The sequence below is a fragment of the Notolepis coatsorum genome (genome assembly GCF_963971535.1).
Source record: "Notolepis coatsorum genome assembly, chromosome: 17".
NCBI classification, from domain to species: Eukaryota; Metazoa; Chordata; class Actinopteri; order Aulopiformes; family Paralepididae; genus Notolepis; species Notolepis coatsorum.
The window spans coordinates 47,145,069-47,162,080 of NC_140181.1; the positions used below are offsets into that span (position 1 = coordinate 47,145,069).

General features: G+C 41.7%; 1 protein-coding gene across 1 annotated transcript in view; it reads right to left on the reverse strand.

Moving 5' to 3' along the window:
• The window catches only part of LOC311244380 (uncharacterized protein), a 33,723-nt gene extending 32,478 nt beyond the window's left edge, over positions 1-1,245 (reverse strand). The window contains exons 1-2 of the mRNA XM_084333845.1: positions 1,003-1,245; positions 127-203 (exon numbers count right to left, since the gene is read on the reverse strand). Coding sequence (XP_084189971.1) covers positions 127-203; positions 1,003-1,189 — 264 coding nt within the window. The 5' untranslated portion in view covers positions 1,190-1,245. The remainder of the gene's footprint in view (positions 1-126; positions 204-1,002) is intronic.
• Between the last annotated feature and the right edge of the window lie 15,767 nt (positions 1,246-17,012).

A 17,012-nucleotide genomic window follows, 5' to 3' on the forward strand; every position in this document is an offset into this window, starting at 1 on the left:
CCAATACGTATGTAAATATATGACTTATGGCTATACCATAATGTACATTATGTACCTTTTCTCCTGTGGTCGATTAGTACTTTATTTACGTTTTCTGATGAGACAAGTGTTGCGACACACACACACCTTCACTTTACTCTGATGCTCCAGCTGTACCGACTGCTCCTGCATGCGGGCCAGGTCCAGAGCCTCCTTGGCATGGCCTAGGAAAGAGCAACGTTCAGACAGTCAAGAAGGGCTCCAAATGCATCAACTAGTGTGCACTGTGCACAGCTGAGCTTTTAACTCAAAGGGGCATTTCACCAACAAAAACTTAAATAATGTATTTTGCACATAATCTCACACATCCAAAAACTATACACAGTTTTGCACATTGATTTAGTTTGAGTTACTGAGATTAAAACGAGTAATTAACACAACACAAGATTCAATCACTGATGGCTATATTCAAACTAATTTAGCTGTCAAACTAGATGAATGTGTGCAAAACTGTGTAGTTTTTGGATGCATGAAAGATTATATGTAAAATAAGTCAGCAATGTTTTTGGTGAAGTGCCCCTTTCATTGAAAGCTGCACTGATAGTGTGTGTACATGTGACATGTGGGACATACTAGCAGCATACTTGACGCTCATTGGCTGAATATATATACCCACATACTGCAACACACATGCTCCTTTGCACATAGACACGAGGGTAATGTGATCTTGAACGAGTAGAGCAAGAGACAGGCTGCAGAACACAATGTTCTTTAACTCGACGACACGCCCACCAACAGCTCAAAGCCTGTTGCAGTCGCATGTATGGACTGTATAGGCCCAAGTTCCAACGCTTGCTTGCTCACCTATATATCTCATTCATAATTGAGCATCGTGAAGTTGTTACTTTGTAGCAGGTGGCTTACATGTTTACAAGAGAAGATACTTTCTTCTTGTTTTCGGTAAATAAATAGCCACACAAAATAATAGGCTAAGAAAAATCACATTGATATTTTTTTACATACGTGATTTGTCAAGTTCCCTCGCCGCTTTTGCTGCTCTTTCAAGTCCAGTCGGGTCGAAATTGCTCCACTTGTCCTTGGGATCTCCTCCCGAGCCCCCTGCCGCACCACCGCCCTCTGCCGCAGGGGTACCACCCTCCTCCGTTGGCGGGGTCCCGGAGCCCCTTCCCCATCCGAAGAGCCACGACATGCTCGTTCAATGGAGTATCTTCTCGCCCCTCGTGCAGGTAGTGAAAGTACAGTGTTTCTCGCAGACACACACCGCCCATTCGCTCCTCTCTAGTGCAACACGCATGGGCCCACCGCGCAAGCGCGGAGAGAATGAAAGGGTGGGATTACGGGAGGGATGAGGGGAATAGAGCGTGTCCATTGGTCCTCATCTGATGACGTTGCCACTTTTTCTCGTGAGCGTCCTCAAGTGCCCGCGTACACGCCTGTCTTTTGAAACCGCTCGGAGCGACTTCACGCTGCCTCCCGTCACAACACACATCATGTACGCCTGATTACTTTTACCAACGGATTTCCAGTTCCGCATTCGCGTTCAGCGATCTGATTGGCCACTGACATTTTGATTGATTGATTGAAAACTTTATTAACAGATTGCAGAATGGGTACAGTACAGTACAGCTCAATACATACAATTGTTAAGGGGATGCAGACCAGAGAAATACTTTCGTCTTGTTTACATCAGGGTCCCCCATTTTCAATTAATCGTAACATATGACATACAGATAGACAGTACTGCTACATCTATACATTTATGACATACCAGATTTGCAAATACAGTACTGTTTGTGATATGAAAAGAGTCCAGAAAAGAAGTATACATTTGACGTAGAAACTGTACATTGGAGGAGGTTGGGTAGGTGGGGGGGGGGGGGGTACTGTACATTGGAGGAGGTTGGGTAGGAGTGGGGGGGGGGGGGGGACACTGTACAACTGTACAAGCAACACTGTACATTGTAATATTGACAAGACCATACTTGGTAATTTTTACTGTACATTGGAGGGGGTTGTGTTAGGACATTTACAGGGGCCAGTTTCGAATTGCAGTCTCCCGTAGGTGTTTTTTGAGAGTGTTTTTGAAAGTGGGTAGTGATTCACATTCCTTTTCAGCTTTGGGTAGTGCGTTCCACATTGATGTGGCATAATTGCGAAACGTGTTTAGTCCCTTGTTTGAGCCGAATCTGGGTTTAACATGATTTGTGGAGCTCCCTCTGGTGTTGTGATCGTGGTATTCACTGACCTTTGGGAAGTATTTTGACATGTACATGGGTACCTTGGTCGTGTAGTGTATCTTGTAGACCAGGCCCATTGCAAGTTGCTGTACTCTGTCGTCTACTCTAAGCCATCCTCGGTTGTCAAAGTGGGCAGGGGTGAGGTGGGTTCTAGGAGTAAGGTCAAGCAGTAGTCTGACCAGTTTGTTTTGAGATGTTTGTAATTTTGTTTTTAGCGCCTTTGAGGTGCTTTGGTACCATGAGGTGCAAGCATAGTCGTAGTACCCTTGAATGAATGCGGTACAAGAATCGAGTTTGTTGGTTGACTTTTTTTATTACATTGGATGCCATTTTGTCACAGGAAAGATTTGCCTCTAGGATTGAACCCAGGTAGGTAATATCTTCTTTCCTTGTGACAATATTGTCACCCACTGTAACTGAGAAGCCGTCGGTCTTGCTGAGTTTGTTATTTGAACCGAAGAGAATGGACTCTGTTTTGCCCATGTGTAATGATAGTTTGTTATCAGCGAGCCATATGCAGATTTTGCCTAGTTCCGAGCTGAGGGTTTTTTTTTTGTGACCAACTTTTTATTTTGTCTTTTTTTAAAACAAGTTCAAAGGAAGGACATTCACATCAGCATTTCATATTAATTCACACAGTGGCATACAAAGTGTCTTTTCAGTATATATTGTCCGTCAGTATATTCATATACTGTGTAGCCTGCCTGTTGCAGTTGTGACAGTCTTTTCCTCCGTTCTGGCGGTCCTGTGGCTGCGAGACAGCCCAGGTCGCTTCTTAACCCCACTCCCAGCCCCCCGGGTTTGCATAGACATTTTAGGAGAGGGGGAAACCTTGATGCATACATGTATAGGATACTCTTAATTAGAAAAGAAATCATAATTATGTTTGTTAGATAACCAAGTAATAGGGAAAAATACAATACAATTTAGAAACAACCACAACAAATTATAGCAGTAAACAGAAAAGGAAAAGATAAATGGAAAAGATAAATGGAAACAACAGCAACATGATTTTTGTTCATTCTCTGGTGTCAAGGTACAAGTGTTCAACCTAGTGGAGTACTGATTTTACCTTCTGGGCCGCGGTAAGTAATATTTGGATTGATTCTGTCCTTGCTCCCTGTGCTCTAGCACTGGATGCCTCTAATCTCAATACTTCGTAGAAGGACAGTTTCCAACGGTAAATATTGAGACTATGGGGTGGTTTCCATCTCATTACGAGCATTTTCTTTGCTGCCGTTAAACCGGCCAGAAACACTCTTTTTTTGTGAGGTGTTAATTTTAGAGATGAATCATCATTTAATAATAAAATGTGTGGCAAACAAGGTATGTTTATCTCTGTTATATTAGTGAGAAATAATGCAACCTTGGCCCAAAAAGCGAGTACTCCTGGACATTCCCACATCATATGTATGTATGTTCCTATAACTTTTTGCGGACATAAAGCACATAGAGGACTTTGTAATATTTTTATTTGACAGAGTTTCCTGGGTGACAGATAAAATCTTTGTATCATTTTGTAATGAGTTAATTGGTTATTATAATTACGAGAGGTTAGTGGAATATTATCCCATACATTCTGCCAATTTATGCAGGCATTGTAATTCTTTAAGTCTATGTTCCAGACAGTGGTATTACCTGTAGTTCTGTTTAGTTTTCCTTGTATTTTATTATATAACCCAGAAACAAAACCATTTTTAACATTTATGCCATTCACTATATTCATTAAAGGGTGACCTGGTAAAGGCTGATTCCATGGGACACCATAAGTGCGCATTGCAGTGCGTAACTGTAAATAAAAAAAGAAGGATGTACTAGGGACATTATATATTTGTTTGAGCTCTTGAAATGATCTGAGACCGTATTCACTGTATATGTCAGATAGTTTGTGAATACCTTGTCTTTGCCAATTGGGAAATGTAGCTGGTTTCCCTCCCAACAGTAAGAAGTTGTTATCAAAAATAGGGGTATCTATGTGCCATTTTGTGTTCCACTGTCCCGTTTCGGCAATATATTTCCAGACGTAAATTGAATGTGCTATAATTGGGCCGAATTTAGTACGGCAAAAGCTTGGGGATAGACCAGAAAAGAGTATATCTTTGAATATATGGAGATACAATGTGCCTCTCCATATTCACCCATGGTATGTCAGAATCATTATTGAACCATCTTAGCAACGGTCTGAGCATAAAAGAAAAATAGTACTGTTCAAAATTAGGAACAGCTAGCCCTCCTGCTTTCCTACTGTTTTGGAGTGTGGAATTGCTGATTCGTGGATGTTGTTCACGCCATATAAATTTGAATACTAGTCCCTGTAGCTTCTCCCAAAATCCTGGAGGTGGCGGTAAATTAATCATGCTTACCAGAAAATTGATCTTAGGGAGAATGTGGGTCTTGACTACTGAAAGCCTGACTGAAAATGGGATTAATAATAGTGACCAACGGTTTAACTCGTCAGATATTACCTTCTTAAGGCTCTTGTAATTTTTTGACACAATTTTGTCAATGGATGTGTATATATCTATACCTAAATATCTGAAACCAGAGCCCACTGGTATTTCTGTATGTAGTTGGGGACTACTTGCTGCTGCATTTAGGGGAAGTAAAATTGATTTATTCAAGTTGATCTTGTAGCCTGAAATAAAACTAAAATGTTTAATAGTGTCTAGGACTACAGGTAGGGACCGTGGTGTATTGTCAAGAAATAATAACAGATCGTCTGCGTACAGACACATTTTATGGTAGGTGTTATTTACTATTATGGGTTTTATTTCGGCACAATTTCTAATTTTTTGGGCCAAGGGTTCAAGAGATAACGCAAATAATAATGCGGAGGCGGGCGGGGCAACCCTGCCTGACGCTACGTCTGATAGGGAAGGGTGTGGAACACTGATTGGATGTGATAACCATGGCCGTTGGATTATGATATAAGATTTTGAGCATATTTATAAATGTGTCTCCAAATGCCATATTCTTCATGGTGTGCCATAAGTACTCCCATTCCAGCCTATCGAAGGCCTTTTCGGCGTCAAGGGACAACACTGCACATGGTGATATTTTTGGAGCTTTGTCAATAATGTGTAACAGTCGTCTTAAATTATCTGATGCAAATCTTTGTTTAACAAATCCAGTTTGGTCTGGGTGGACCAATATTGGCAGTATCGTCTCTAGACGTCGAGCTGAGGGTTTTTTCAACCTGTAACTGTCAGAGACCAGCAGGGCTGAGTCGTCCGCAAACAGGAACAAGTTGCAGTCACAAGCTGACGACATGTCATTTGCATAAATTAGGAACAGTAGCGGACCTAGTATGCTTCCTTGTGGGGGGGGATAGGGTACCGTTTACCTCCACCATCTGCTCTCTCCCCTCCAGGTAGGATTGCATCCAGCTCACTGATAGACTATCAAAACCAATTGCTTTTAGCTTGTCAATCAGAATGGTGTGATTGACAGTGTCGAAGGCCTTTTGTAGGTCCAGCATGACCATGCCGCAGTATTTGCCCGCGTCCACCTCTTGTTTGATGTGGTCGTTTAAATAGAGAAGGCATGTGTCAGTGGAGTGGGATGTTCTGAAGCCAGATTGGAATTCGTAGATTCGATTTTTTTCCGCAAGATATTTTTCGACCTGTTCGTATACAATTTTTTCCATGACTTTCGAGATGGAGGTAAGGATAGAAACAGGGCGGTAGTTGCCTGGGTCTAATTTACTGCCTTTTTTGTGCAGGGGTGTTACTCTCGCAAATTTTGAAGTCCTTGGGGACGTGTCCCTGTTTTATGGAGAGGTTTATTATGTGTGTGACATGTGTTTCTGGTCGTGTGACATCTGCACCAATCGTGTGACGCCTGTTTCTATCACCGGTTAAGCTTAGGCACTCTTTCGAAGTTGGTTAAGAGAGTTTGTCTTAGAGCAGGGCGATAGAACACCAGCCCTGATTCCAAACTCTAACCTTAACCAACTTCGAAAGAGTCGCCTAAGCTTAACCAGTGATAAACTATGTGTTAGGTAGTTTGCAGCAGTGGCGGCTGGTGAATTTTTCTCCAGGGGGGTCGATACCAAAAATTAACATGTAACAAGGTATCACAATGTCACACAGCACACAAACACGCGCGCGCACGCATTGCGAAACCACACACTGAGTAGCCTACTGTGTGCGTCAGAGCGTCGGTGAAACCACAAGCGTACAAATATTTAAGTAGGTAACAGTACAACTATCACCATTGCCATCAATCAATATGATCACAGTCCATGTAGCAGCCAGGTTTCCAAACACGCACATCACGATCTCCCGATCTCTCTCTCTCTCTCTCTCTCTCTCTCTCTCTCTCTCTCTCTCTCTCTCTCTCTCTCTCTCTCTCTCTCTCTCTCTCTCTCTCTCTCTCTCTCTCGCTCGCTCTCTCTCACACAGCATTAACCTCACGTGGAATCCCAAGCAGATCAGACCTAGTATACTACTGTATATGAATAACGTCAGTATGAGACTATGAGTACAGCATAGTTTGCATATTGTTAAAAGAGCCAAGGCTGGCTTGTGTAAATTAAACATAATGACTTACCATCAGAAGAGTTGACATTCAGCTGTCCACAAAAAAATATATAGCTTGTTGTTGTTGTTGTTGTTGTTGTTGTTGTTGTTGTTATTATCGAACCAGCTAAGACAGAGTATAGCCTAACCCTTCAAGCTTTGTGGTCCAGGCTTGAACTTTCCATAAAAGTGTCCATATAAATCTATTTAGTTAGATCCAACACTGTCTGAATGTACAGTATCTTGTGATTATTATCAATTTCCGACAACTCCTAGCCGAGCGTATTTCCCTACTAGACTCGAGGTGAGTAGGGACGTGATGTCACGTGCCACTCTCAGCCAATAGAGTGACTACTTCGGGCACTAGAGCAAGCGCCCTCAAGATATCGTATTTGATTGTGTTATGTTGTACGTACGTATTTATTTACGTACGTATGTATTTGCATTTTGCCCTGTGAGTTGCGCACCTTCGGTGGAGCTGAGATCGAGCACCCATGAAAAGGGAGTGGAGGGGGCTAGGCCGCTAGGGGCCGGGGGGCGTGAATACTTTCCCCAAGGCAGTTGTATCAGGCCGCGTAAACCGAACGCGGAAGGACAACTGCCTTGGGGAAAGTATTCACGCGGCCAAAGAATTCTTTCTTCTGCTTCTTTTAACCAGGGGGGGCGGCGCTCTAGCGCCCTCTATTGACTGGTTTGCAGGCTGTTCGAAGCGGAAATGGGCGCAGAAACAGGCGTCACGCGATTGGGCGCACATGTCACATGACCAGCAACGTCAGTGGCCAATCAGATCGCACCAGCAACGTCAGAGGCCAATCAGATTGCAGAACGCGAACGCGGAACTGGAAATCCGCAAAAAACTAGCCGCGTCCGAGAGCGCGCATGCACATGGCGTCATTAGCGTGCGTGCAATCAGTGTTGATATGAGGAACGCAACAATACTGTGCTACACAACACGTGGATGCATTTGATTCTAGCTATCTAATCTGAGATTCGCAAACACAAGGAGGCACCCATTATTACGTCCCGCAGTTATCACTGATCTGTACAGGATGCCCTGGGCTTCCGGGGCTTTAGCCCCGGATGTTTTTCTCCTAGCCCCGGATATAAAAAAAATATATATATTTTTTTTCTTTTTGTTTTTTTGATGGCAGCATCCCCATTGTCTGTGCTGAATGTTTGTTAGTGTTTGGTATTTTTCTTTGGTTTTTAGTACTTTTAAACATCGATTTTTAGCAAGTAGTAGTTTTCATTTGATCCTATATAATTTTTTCATTCACCGATTTGTGGACTTTTTTTTTAGTGTCTTGAAAGGCGCATTATAAATCAAATGCATTATTATTATTATTATCATCCAGGAGGGAAAAGACACTTTGGATAGTAGGGACTGCATCTCTGCCTGTCCTGGCCAGGAAACACTTTGCAACTGTGATCTCCTCTGGCAGTAGTTGGATATTGTAATGTGTGGCGAGGGGTTGCAGCAATTCCACTGAGAGAAACTGGTCTGAGGCTGGATAACATGCCTGTATGCCTCTCATACATTGTTCTCCAACTCATGAGAACCTGCTCTCAAGCTCTTGCAGCATTCTGTCGAGGACTGGATAGAACAGTCTCTGTCTCAGCTGATCTCCATGAGGTCTGAGCTTGTGCCACAAGATGACTCAACTACATACTCGTCCATCCTTTTCTGCTTCCTCCTTTGGCTGGTAGTATGTTCCTCAATCCCAAGGCCATTACATATGGCCTTTGTCCTGTCATACATGTCCACTGCCATCTCTGAGGTGCGATAACCTTTGAGTGTGTCCTGCACTGTGCTTTTAAATAGTACAGATAGGTATTGAAGATGTGCACTTTAACACAGCAGCACCTGGAGCCATCCATACCCATGTCCATTGTCCACTGACAAAGACATGCTCATGATACTGTGATAAACAATAATAAGCTTTAATCGAACCCTGGTTTATTTCCTCGGATAGTCCGGTTGGTTTGGGGTGGTGTGAAAGCTCATTCACTCTTGCAAGTGAACCCTGCTGCGGTTCATTTGAGATGTGAATGCAAAGCGGACCAAAGGCAGGAAAAGACCCCAAAATCTAATATTTTTTTTATGAGAAGACTGAAACATTATGTATATAATTTTTTCGATTGCTTAAGCACGATTTTGAAAACAGGGCCCGGTGTTTCAAAACACTACACACAATTAGCACAACCACACACACAATTATCAGAACACCTCAGATCCTTTGCTAAATTAAACACAAACTATACACTAATTTATAAAAACTACATTTTGTTACCATATGAAACACAATTCTGTTTGAACCAGTTACACACTGCTGTGCTTAACCTAAAACACATTTAGCAATTCTACTTCTCAGTGATTAGAGTACTGTAAGTGAAGTACACAGAGAATGTGCAAATATACAATAAATTCACCAAACACTACACAAGACCAATGCTGTAGACTGATGAAAATATTATTTATTTATCTCCATATACCCAAAATCAATGATGCAGACTGACAAAAATATAAATTTTCTCTCCATATAACCAAATCAGTCAACATTTCAACATGGAGAATCACAACAAAACATGTCCCAGTTTTCATGCTACTACAGTGTGCATAACACAGTAAGCTCAGCAAATATCAGACAAACATAAAATACTGTATCCAGTACAGGTTAAAATTACAGTAAAACAAAAATAGAAAACATTTAAATAGAGTACAGAAAATACTAGACATGATCTCTTTGCCTAGCTGGATCTGGCAAGAGATTATTTTGTTGCGATTCTCCATGTTGACATGTTGACTGATTTGGGTATATGGAGAGAACATTTATATTTTCATCAGTCTGCATCATTGGTTGTCTTGTGTAGTGTTTGGTGAATGTATTGTATATTTTCACGTTCTCTGTGTACAGTACTTCACTCTCCTTCCGTTTTGGTTGAAGGCAGGTGAACTCACCTGCTGCATTTTTATAGTGCTTAAACCTGATTGGTGTATCTACAATTAAGCAATGGTGTGTTTGTGCATTTGATTGCTGTGTTTAACCAATTGGCTCATATGTGTGGTAATTTGACATTCTATGTGTAATGTAATGCAAGTGTGTTTAGTGTTTTGCAAATCACTGTGTGTATTGTTTTGCAAAAAGTGCGAGGCTGACTTTGTGCGTATAGGGGTGCAAATCTGGGCCTATGTTTTGCTCCTTGAGTGTAAGGTTTTGATAATTGTGTAATACTTTTGATTTGAGTGTTTATGCAATCGAAGAAAACTGTAAAGACTAGAGATTATCTGTTTATTTCTTTTGTACATAGGCTGTGCATAATGTTTGTTTGTTTATTTGCTTATGTGTATGATTCTTAACTGTGTTTTTATTTTGTTATTGGTGTATATGTGTGTATGTAATGTATGTATATATATGTATATATGTATGTATGTATGTATGTATGTATGTATGTATGTATGTATGTATGTATGTATGTATGTATGTATGTATGTATGTATGTATGTATGTATGTATGTATATGTGTATATATGTATATTTGTACCCTCATTGGGGCCTCTTGGACCATATCAATGTTTTATCTGGCTAAATAAAGGTTAAATAAATAAATAAATAAATAAATAAGAAACTGATGATTTGGTCCTGTTAATTTTGAATTTTCTATGGGGACTGCCCATATCCCTCTCATGGACCTGGACCTCACTTTAAAAAACTCGAATCTAGTTCTTCAGTATTCGTCTCTAATTACTCTAAAATTGCGTATTTCTGTGTGGGAAAAAAATTTAAAAAAAAAGGGGGGGGGGCTGATATCAAAACTGGATGCACGCACGCTAATGACGCCACGTGCACGCGCGCTCCTGTTACCTAACCCCACATTGGGGACGAAGCACGGATATCTCCGTGTTTCGATTCCACCCGTTGTGGACAGAAGGATGGATATATCCGTGGCAAGTTGTTTTGGCTTTTATTCCATTTTAATAACCTATTCAAGGTCGCCGAGCTGCACTGCAGATGTACCCTACTCTTTGAATTCGCCAAAGTGCAATACCGGCCAGATCCTCTTAGGGGCGCTATCGCGATAATAGAGTGTTCCCTGTGGCAGAAGTTGTCTTTTTTTTTTTGGATCTCTAATGTCGTTTTCTACTCATCTGAAGCGATAGCTATTGTCTGTTCCACGGAATACCTTTTGGAGCGCGGATTTCACTATGCAATAAGGGGATTTATCATCAGCCAATGGACATATCGATCTACCAGATGGCGATCGATAACGGGGAAATGCTCGGGGGGATCCAACCGGCTCATGGTAAGATCTTTTTCACGTAAAGTACAACCCGATCGGGCATTGTTTTGATAGCCATCCAGGCGATCGGCCTATGTGGCTACTTAGACAAACACGGTTATTGGTAATCAATAATAAGAAACAACGTCCCCCGCCCCCCCCCCCCCCCTTTCATGCATACATGCTTGAGGATCGTGCCGATCATATGCAGTTTGAGTTTTAACTGTAGCATCTGTATAACGGAAATGCCATTGGATATAACATTAGTAGCTATTAGCCCTTTATCTAGCCTTCCAGGAAATAATAGACCAAATGCCGTATAACGCTTATATTCACGGCGCTATAAAATGAGAACGTATTGATGAAATTTTTTTCTCTCTAAGCCATTTTGAAGGGACGGTTTATGGACTCAATTGACAATGAGAATGGACAGATAGCAATACTATAAAGTATAGATTTAGCTCTACAAACAGCCCCACGTCTGTTTATATTTGCTGGTCCTCTAGAGAAATTTATTAGACTCATCCCAGTGGCCGTGATTGTGTTAAGAGAAACTTACGCTCTCTGTGGCTGCCACAGCGTCTAGTGAGGGGCTCGCTCCGCAGTTGCAGCTGGAGGCTATTGTTTAAATCTGGGTTGGGGAAGTCAACAAGACTGCTTTCCCCTCCCTCAACCACTGCAGTCGATGTGCCAGTAGCACGAGATGGTGGTTGTACAGGGCAGCTCCCAGGCATGTATGTGCGTAAATCACTGTAAATAAGAGCGTCTTCTTAATGTTTGATTGTTGACTGTATTTATAGGTATCATGCACACTTGTCTAAGGAAGGCACGCAGATTCGTCAAGGACACCTTTAACCCCAATTCCGGACTGTTTGCTCTCCTCCCCTCTGCTAGGCGCTATAGGAATCTATGTTCCAAGTCAAGCAGGCCCAGGAACACCTTCCTCCCCTCAGCTGTCATTTTACTGAACTCTGTACCACGATGACAACCCCCCCCCCCTCTCTCTCTCTTACACTCCCATTATTTTTGTTTAAACTCTGAACTCCATTGCCTATAATAGGCTCTATTATTGCCCATACTGTCTGAACTATGTTGCCTACACTCAATCTATACACATCTACTGCCTACAGCTGCTCTAACAATAAATTAATACATATATCTAGTTCATATTAGTGTAAGGCATAAAGCTAACTGTATTTTGTCCCCCACACCTTGCAAATAAATTTGGCATGAGGAAAGCACCTTTTCTGAAACATGGTCCAAGTCTTTCATAATCATTCAACCAAGTTAAATTAGTTCTAACTTAAGAGCACACTTAAGGGACAGTAATGGGTTTCATTAAAAATTTCTTCCAAATCGTGTGACAACCAAATCGGTCCTGTTCTTTGTGAATGGCAAATAAAGATATGCCCCACTATGACCTTGGTCTCTGTGTAACATGACTCCTAGGAGGCCTGGCTCCTCCCCCTGCCCTTCAGACCCTATAGGTTGGGAACAACTCGGCCAGGCAAAATACTAATTTGAAAGCAAATTTAAAGGAACACGCAAACTGGGAAATGCGCTTACCATCTTCTCCAGAGTCAGACAAGAAGATAGATACCAATTTCCTCTCTGTGCTTTCAATAGAAAGCTATCGGATACAGATCAGCTAGCCTGGTTTAAAACTCTGGGAGAAGTGTGTGTTTTTGGCCTAGCTGGTCTGTATATATATATATATATATATATATATATATATATATATATATATATATATATATATATATATATATATATATATATATATACACACACTATATAACTGGTAATTGAACTACATATTGCAGACTGGACATGCCAGTGCCACTGGTTCAGTGGCATTCCCCTTCATTTCACCTTCACTTAATTCACAACCATTAGCCACACTGGAGCCTATACTGCTTCCGTTGGACCGGCGCCATACAGCGTCCTTAATATTTACTGCTGACAAATTACCTATGCATGGTGGGGGTGGTGGGGGCATAGCATGGCCACAAAAGGAGATGGCAGATATAATAAAATATAAAACCATGTGGACGTAGGATATATTGAAGGGCCAATGTCCGACGCTAATTCATCATGTTTTACACACTATAAAATGTTATTTATAAAATGTAATTTAGGTGTTGGGGGAAATTACTTACTGTATGTAGGCCGACTCCTTGCTGTTTGGCCAGGCTTTGAAGTCTTCAGATTAATAAACCTAGACAAGCTGTTCAGAATGATTGCCTTTGGTGACGTCACAAGAGGGACACAAGCAATGAATTAGTTTTGATTAACCAATTAGCTGTGTTTTCTTTTTTTTTGTAAAACAAGCTCTGACATAACAGGGCTCATACAATGCTGCTCAGGAACACTTGTGTAGGTTGGGCTCTCTGACGTCTCGAGGCATGCAAATTGTGCAGTCTAGTGTAGTCACTCGATTAAGATTAATTGGGATTAAAAAGCTTTGGATAAAAGCGCTATATAAATGCACCATTTATAATGTACTGTCTATTGTCACAATCTTTTTTTTCTTCTCATAACAATACAATATAATACCTTGCTGTCAATTTATTATTTTATTGTTCTTGAGAGTTGAGAGTTAGAACTCAAAATTCAAAGTGATGTAACCATTTCAAGTCAGTGCAGCCATGCTACCACTAGAGGGAGACTTGTTACCTTGTTATGAAAGGCAATAATTTTCCTTGGTGTCAGACAGTAGAGGTTAGGACTATCAAATGCTGCCCATACATTTCTTGGCATAAACAGTTGCCATTTCACAGGCATTAAACTGTTGTTTAATGTAATAAGTCCTTTAAGAGATTTGTATGGTAACCCAGCTCTATTTGAACCCTATACATCATTAGGGTTTGAATAACCCATCATTCTATAAACATTCAAGAATTTAAAATCATGTAAGCAAATCTATATTCTAAATTTGTCTGTCATTTAGGCCTATCACCTCAAACCATAATGTATATGCTGTCATTGATTTATATGGAACTATGGTCCAGGTGGCCACTCCGGCACCACCAGGATTAAGAAGTTCCAGATATACAGATGGAACCCAGACACAGCCGGGGACAAGCCACGCATGGAACCCAGACACAGCCGGGGACAAGCCATGCATGGGACCCAGACACAGCCGGGGACAAGCCACGCATGGGACCCAGACACAGCCGGGGACAAGCCACGCATGGGACCCAGACACAGCTGGGACAAGCCACGCATGCAGACCTATGAAATCCACCTCAACCTAATAACCTTCTTCACATTTCACCGTTCACAATATTTACATGTTTTATGTTCCTCTTCACATAGTTGTGGCTATGGTACTGGATGTTGTCATCAAAATCAAGATTGAGATGGACCCAACAATCGCTTTCAAGCTGCTGTTGAGAAGGTAAGAACTTGATTTTGGTTAGATAAAGTGTATGAGCATGTTGTAGACAATGCAACGTCAATGGGGCCACGCTCCAGTCTGTACAAGCCATAAAATAAAAGCTTAAACCTACTCCACAGTGCAGCCACAGTTTATTTCAGGGCTTGTACAGACTGGGGCATGACCCCATTGACTTTCCATTACCGGTAGTTTTGTGGTTAACTAGACTGAGCTGCAGGTATCCAGTATGAAGAACAGCATGGATTGCCATGCCCGGGGACCAATCCAAGTGCTTCTGTCCGTCTTCGTCAGGGACGCGACAGCGTTAGCGATCTGTTCTGCAAGTTTTTCCATTGGGTTCATCTCTCTTTCTGGAGGGGAAACCCTTGCGAGCATGGGGAGAACATGCAAACTCCATGCAGAAAGGCCCGGGAGATACCCCACCTGGGTACCTGGCAACCCGGCAACCTGGTCCCCAAGCGGGAATCAAACCCAGGACCTTCTTGCTGTGAGGCGACAGTATTAATCACTAGACCACCGTGAGTGTTCCACTGTAAATGTCCTGTAGTGTATTATGCCTTCAGGTCCAGTGATACTGTGTTGTTGTTTGTGTTCAGGTATCTGTGGCTCATGTGCCATGAATATCAATGGAGGCAACACGCTGGCGTGCCTCAACAAGATAGACAGCAACACTAGCGAACCGAACAGATAAAAAAAAATAAAAAAACGGTTTGATATATATATTATAGTCATCACTGTCCTGCACTGTCCTGCACTGTCCTGCACAGTACAGGACACAAAATGATTTAACTGCCTCTCAGCACATGGTCTCATTTCACAATAAAGTATGACGCTTGAATACAAGGTTTGCATGGTCGTGGACCTTTTTTCAGTCAAGGAGCTTGGTTGCTGGTAGCATGACTGTGTTATACCACTATGGGCCCTCCTTTCCCTCAGGGGATAAATAAAGAAAACAGCTCTGGAATACTAATTTGTAGGGCCTTTTGATGAAGGAAATCATATAGTTGAAACAGCATGGTCTTTCAATTAAAATCACATATTCTAATTTAAATACGTGAGATGATGCAATTAATCTACATATGACCCTGGTGCTTTCGAGACCTTTAGTGGTCTGGGACCCTGGTGGTTGGCAGCCCCAGGGCATTTGCCCAGTATGGACCGGTTGGCAATCCAGGCATGGCTGGTAGATTTGGTTATGTTTTAAATAATAGTAACCCAAATATCACATTTCCTGATTACTACAAGTCCCAAGAGGTAGTTATGGTTTGGGACATTCAGCACAACTGGACAGATACTGACAAATCTAGATTGTGGACATTTTGTCATGAAGAACTCATAGAAAGGTCATGAAGTTTGAGTAGCAAAGATGTGTATCCCTCCTGTGAATATGAAATGTGTTAGTGTTTTGAATAACGTTAATACAGTGTATTATACTGTATCCTTGCCATATTTTCTCACATGATTTCCAACAGATGAGTAACTTCTATGCACAGTACAAGTCCATTGAGCCTGTTGTGGAATATTTTAAATTAGCCAAACAGTGAAATGGTAGAAATTCAGATAAGTCCATTTGTATATATAAAATAAAAATATAGAACATAGTTTATTTCTGTGGCCACAGAGCTCAGTTTACAATCAGACACACGTCTGACCAGAAAGTGAGAAAGAGCTTTGGTCAGACTTACAATAAATACATAGTTTGACATGACGTACATAAGATGCCCAGATATGATAAGAAAGGTAAACAAAAATGCCCTAGTGAGAAAACAAAAACAAAAGATGGGCTCTAGGGGTGTTGTTATGTCTTCACACAAGAACTGGAGAAAAGGCCCTTGTCATATCTCCTAAACCCTGGCTGTTGTTATAAGAACACTGTCGCCCTAGTGTCTGAGCTGTAACCTATATTAACTAGTCAAGGCTGTAAGACATAGAATATGTATTTTAACACAGAACTATATGACATGATAAATATTTTCCAATTACAATCCCTACCTGCAGAAGAAGAACAAGTCACAGGAAGACGAGGACCAGTACAGCCTGTGGATGACAGGCCATCTTCTCCAGAGTCAAGAAGATAAGATACCAATTTCCTCCCTGTGCATTCAGTAGAAAGCCTGTTGAGAGATCAGAGATCAGATCTTACACAGGACCTCACTTACAGTGCACAGGGACAGCAAGACAGATCAGAGATCAGATCAACACCTGACACAGCACCTCACTTACAGTGCACAGGGACAGCAAGACAGATCAGAGATCAGATCAACACCTGACACAGACAGGACCTCACTTACAGTGCACAGGGACAGCAAGACAGATCAGAGATCAGATCAACACCTGACACAGACAGGACCTCACTTACAGTGCACAGGGACAGCAAGACAGATCAGAGATCAGATCAACACCTGACACAGACAGGACCTCACTTACAGTGCACAGGGACAGCAAGAGAGACAGCAGACCATCTACTGTACATCACTCTCCATACATTTAGTACTACAGTGTTAGCAAACTGATCATTGTAATATTTGTGGTTTGTTTCCTCGCCACGCTCAGTGTCTCATTTCTCCTCTTCCCACA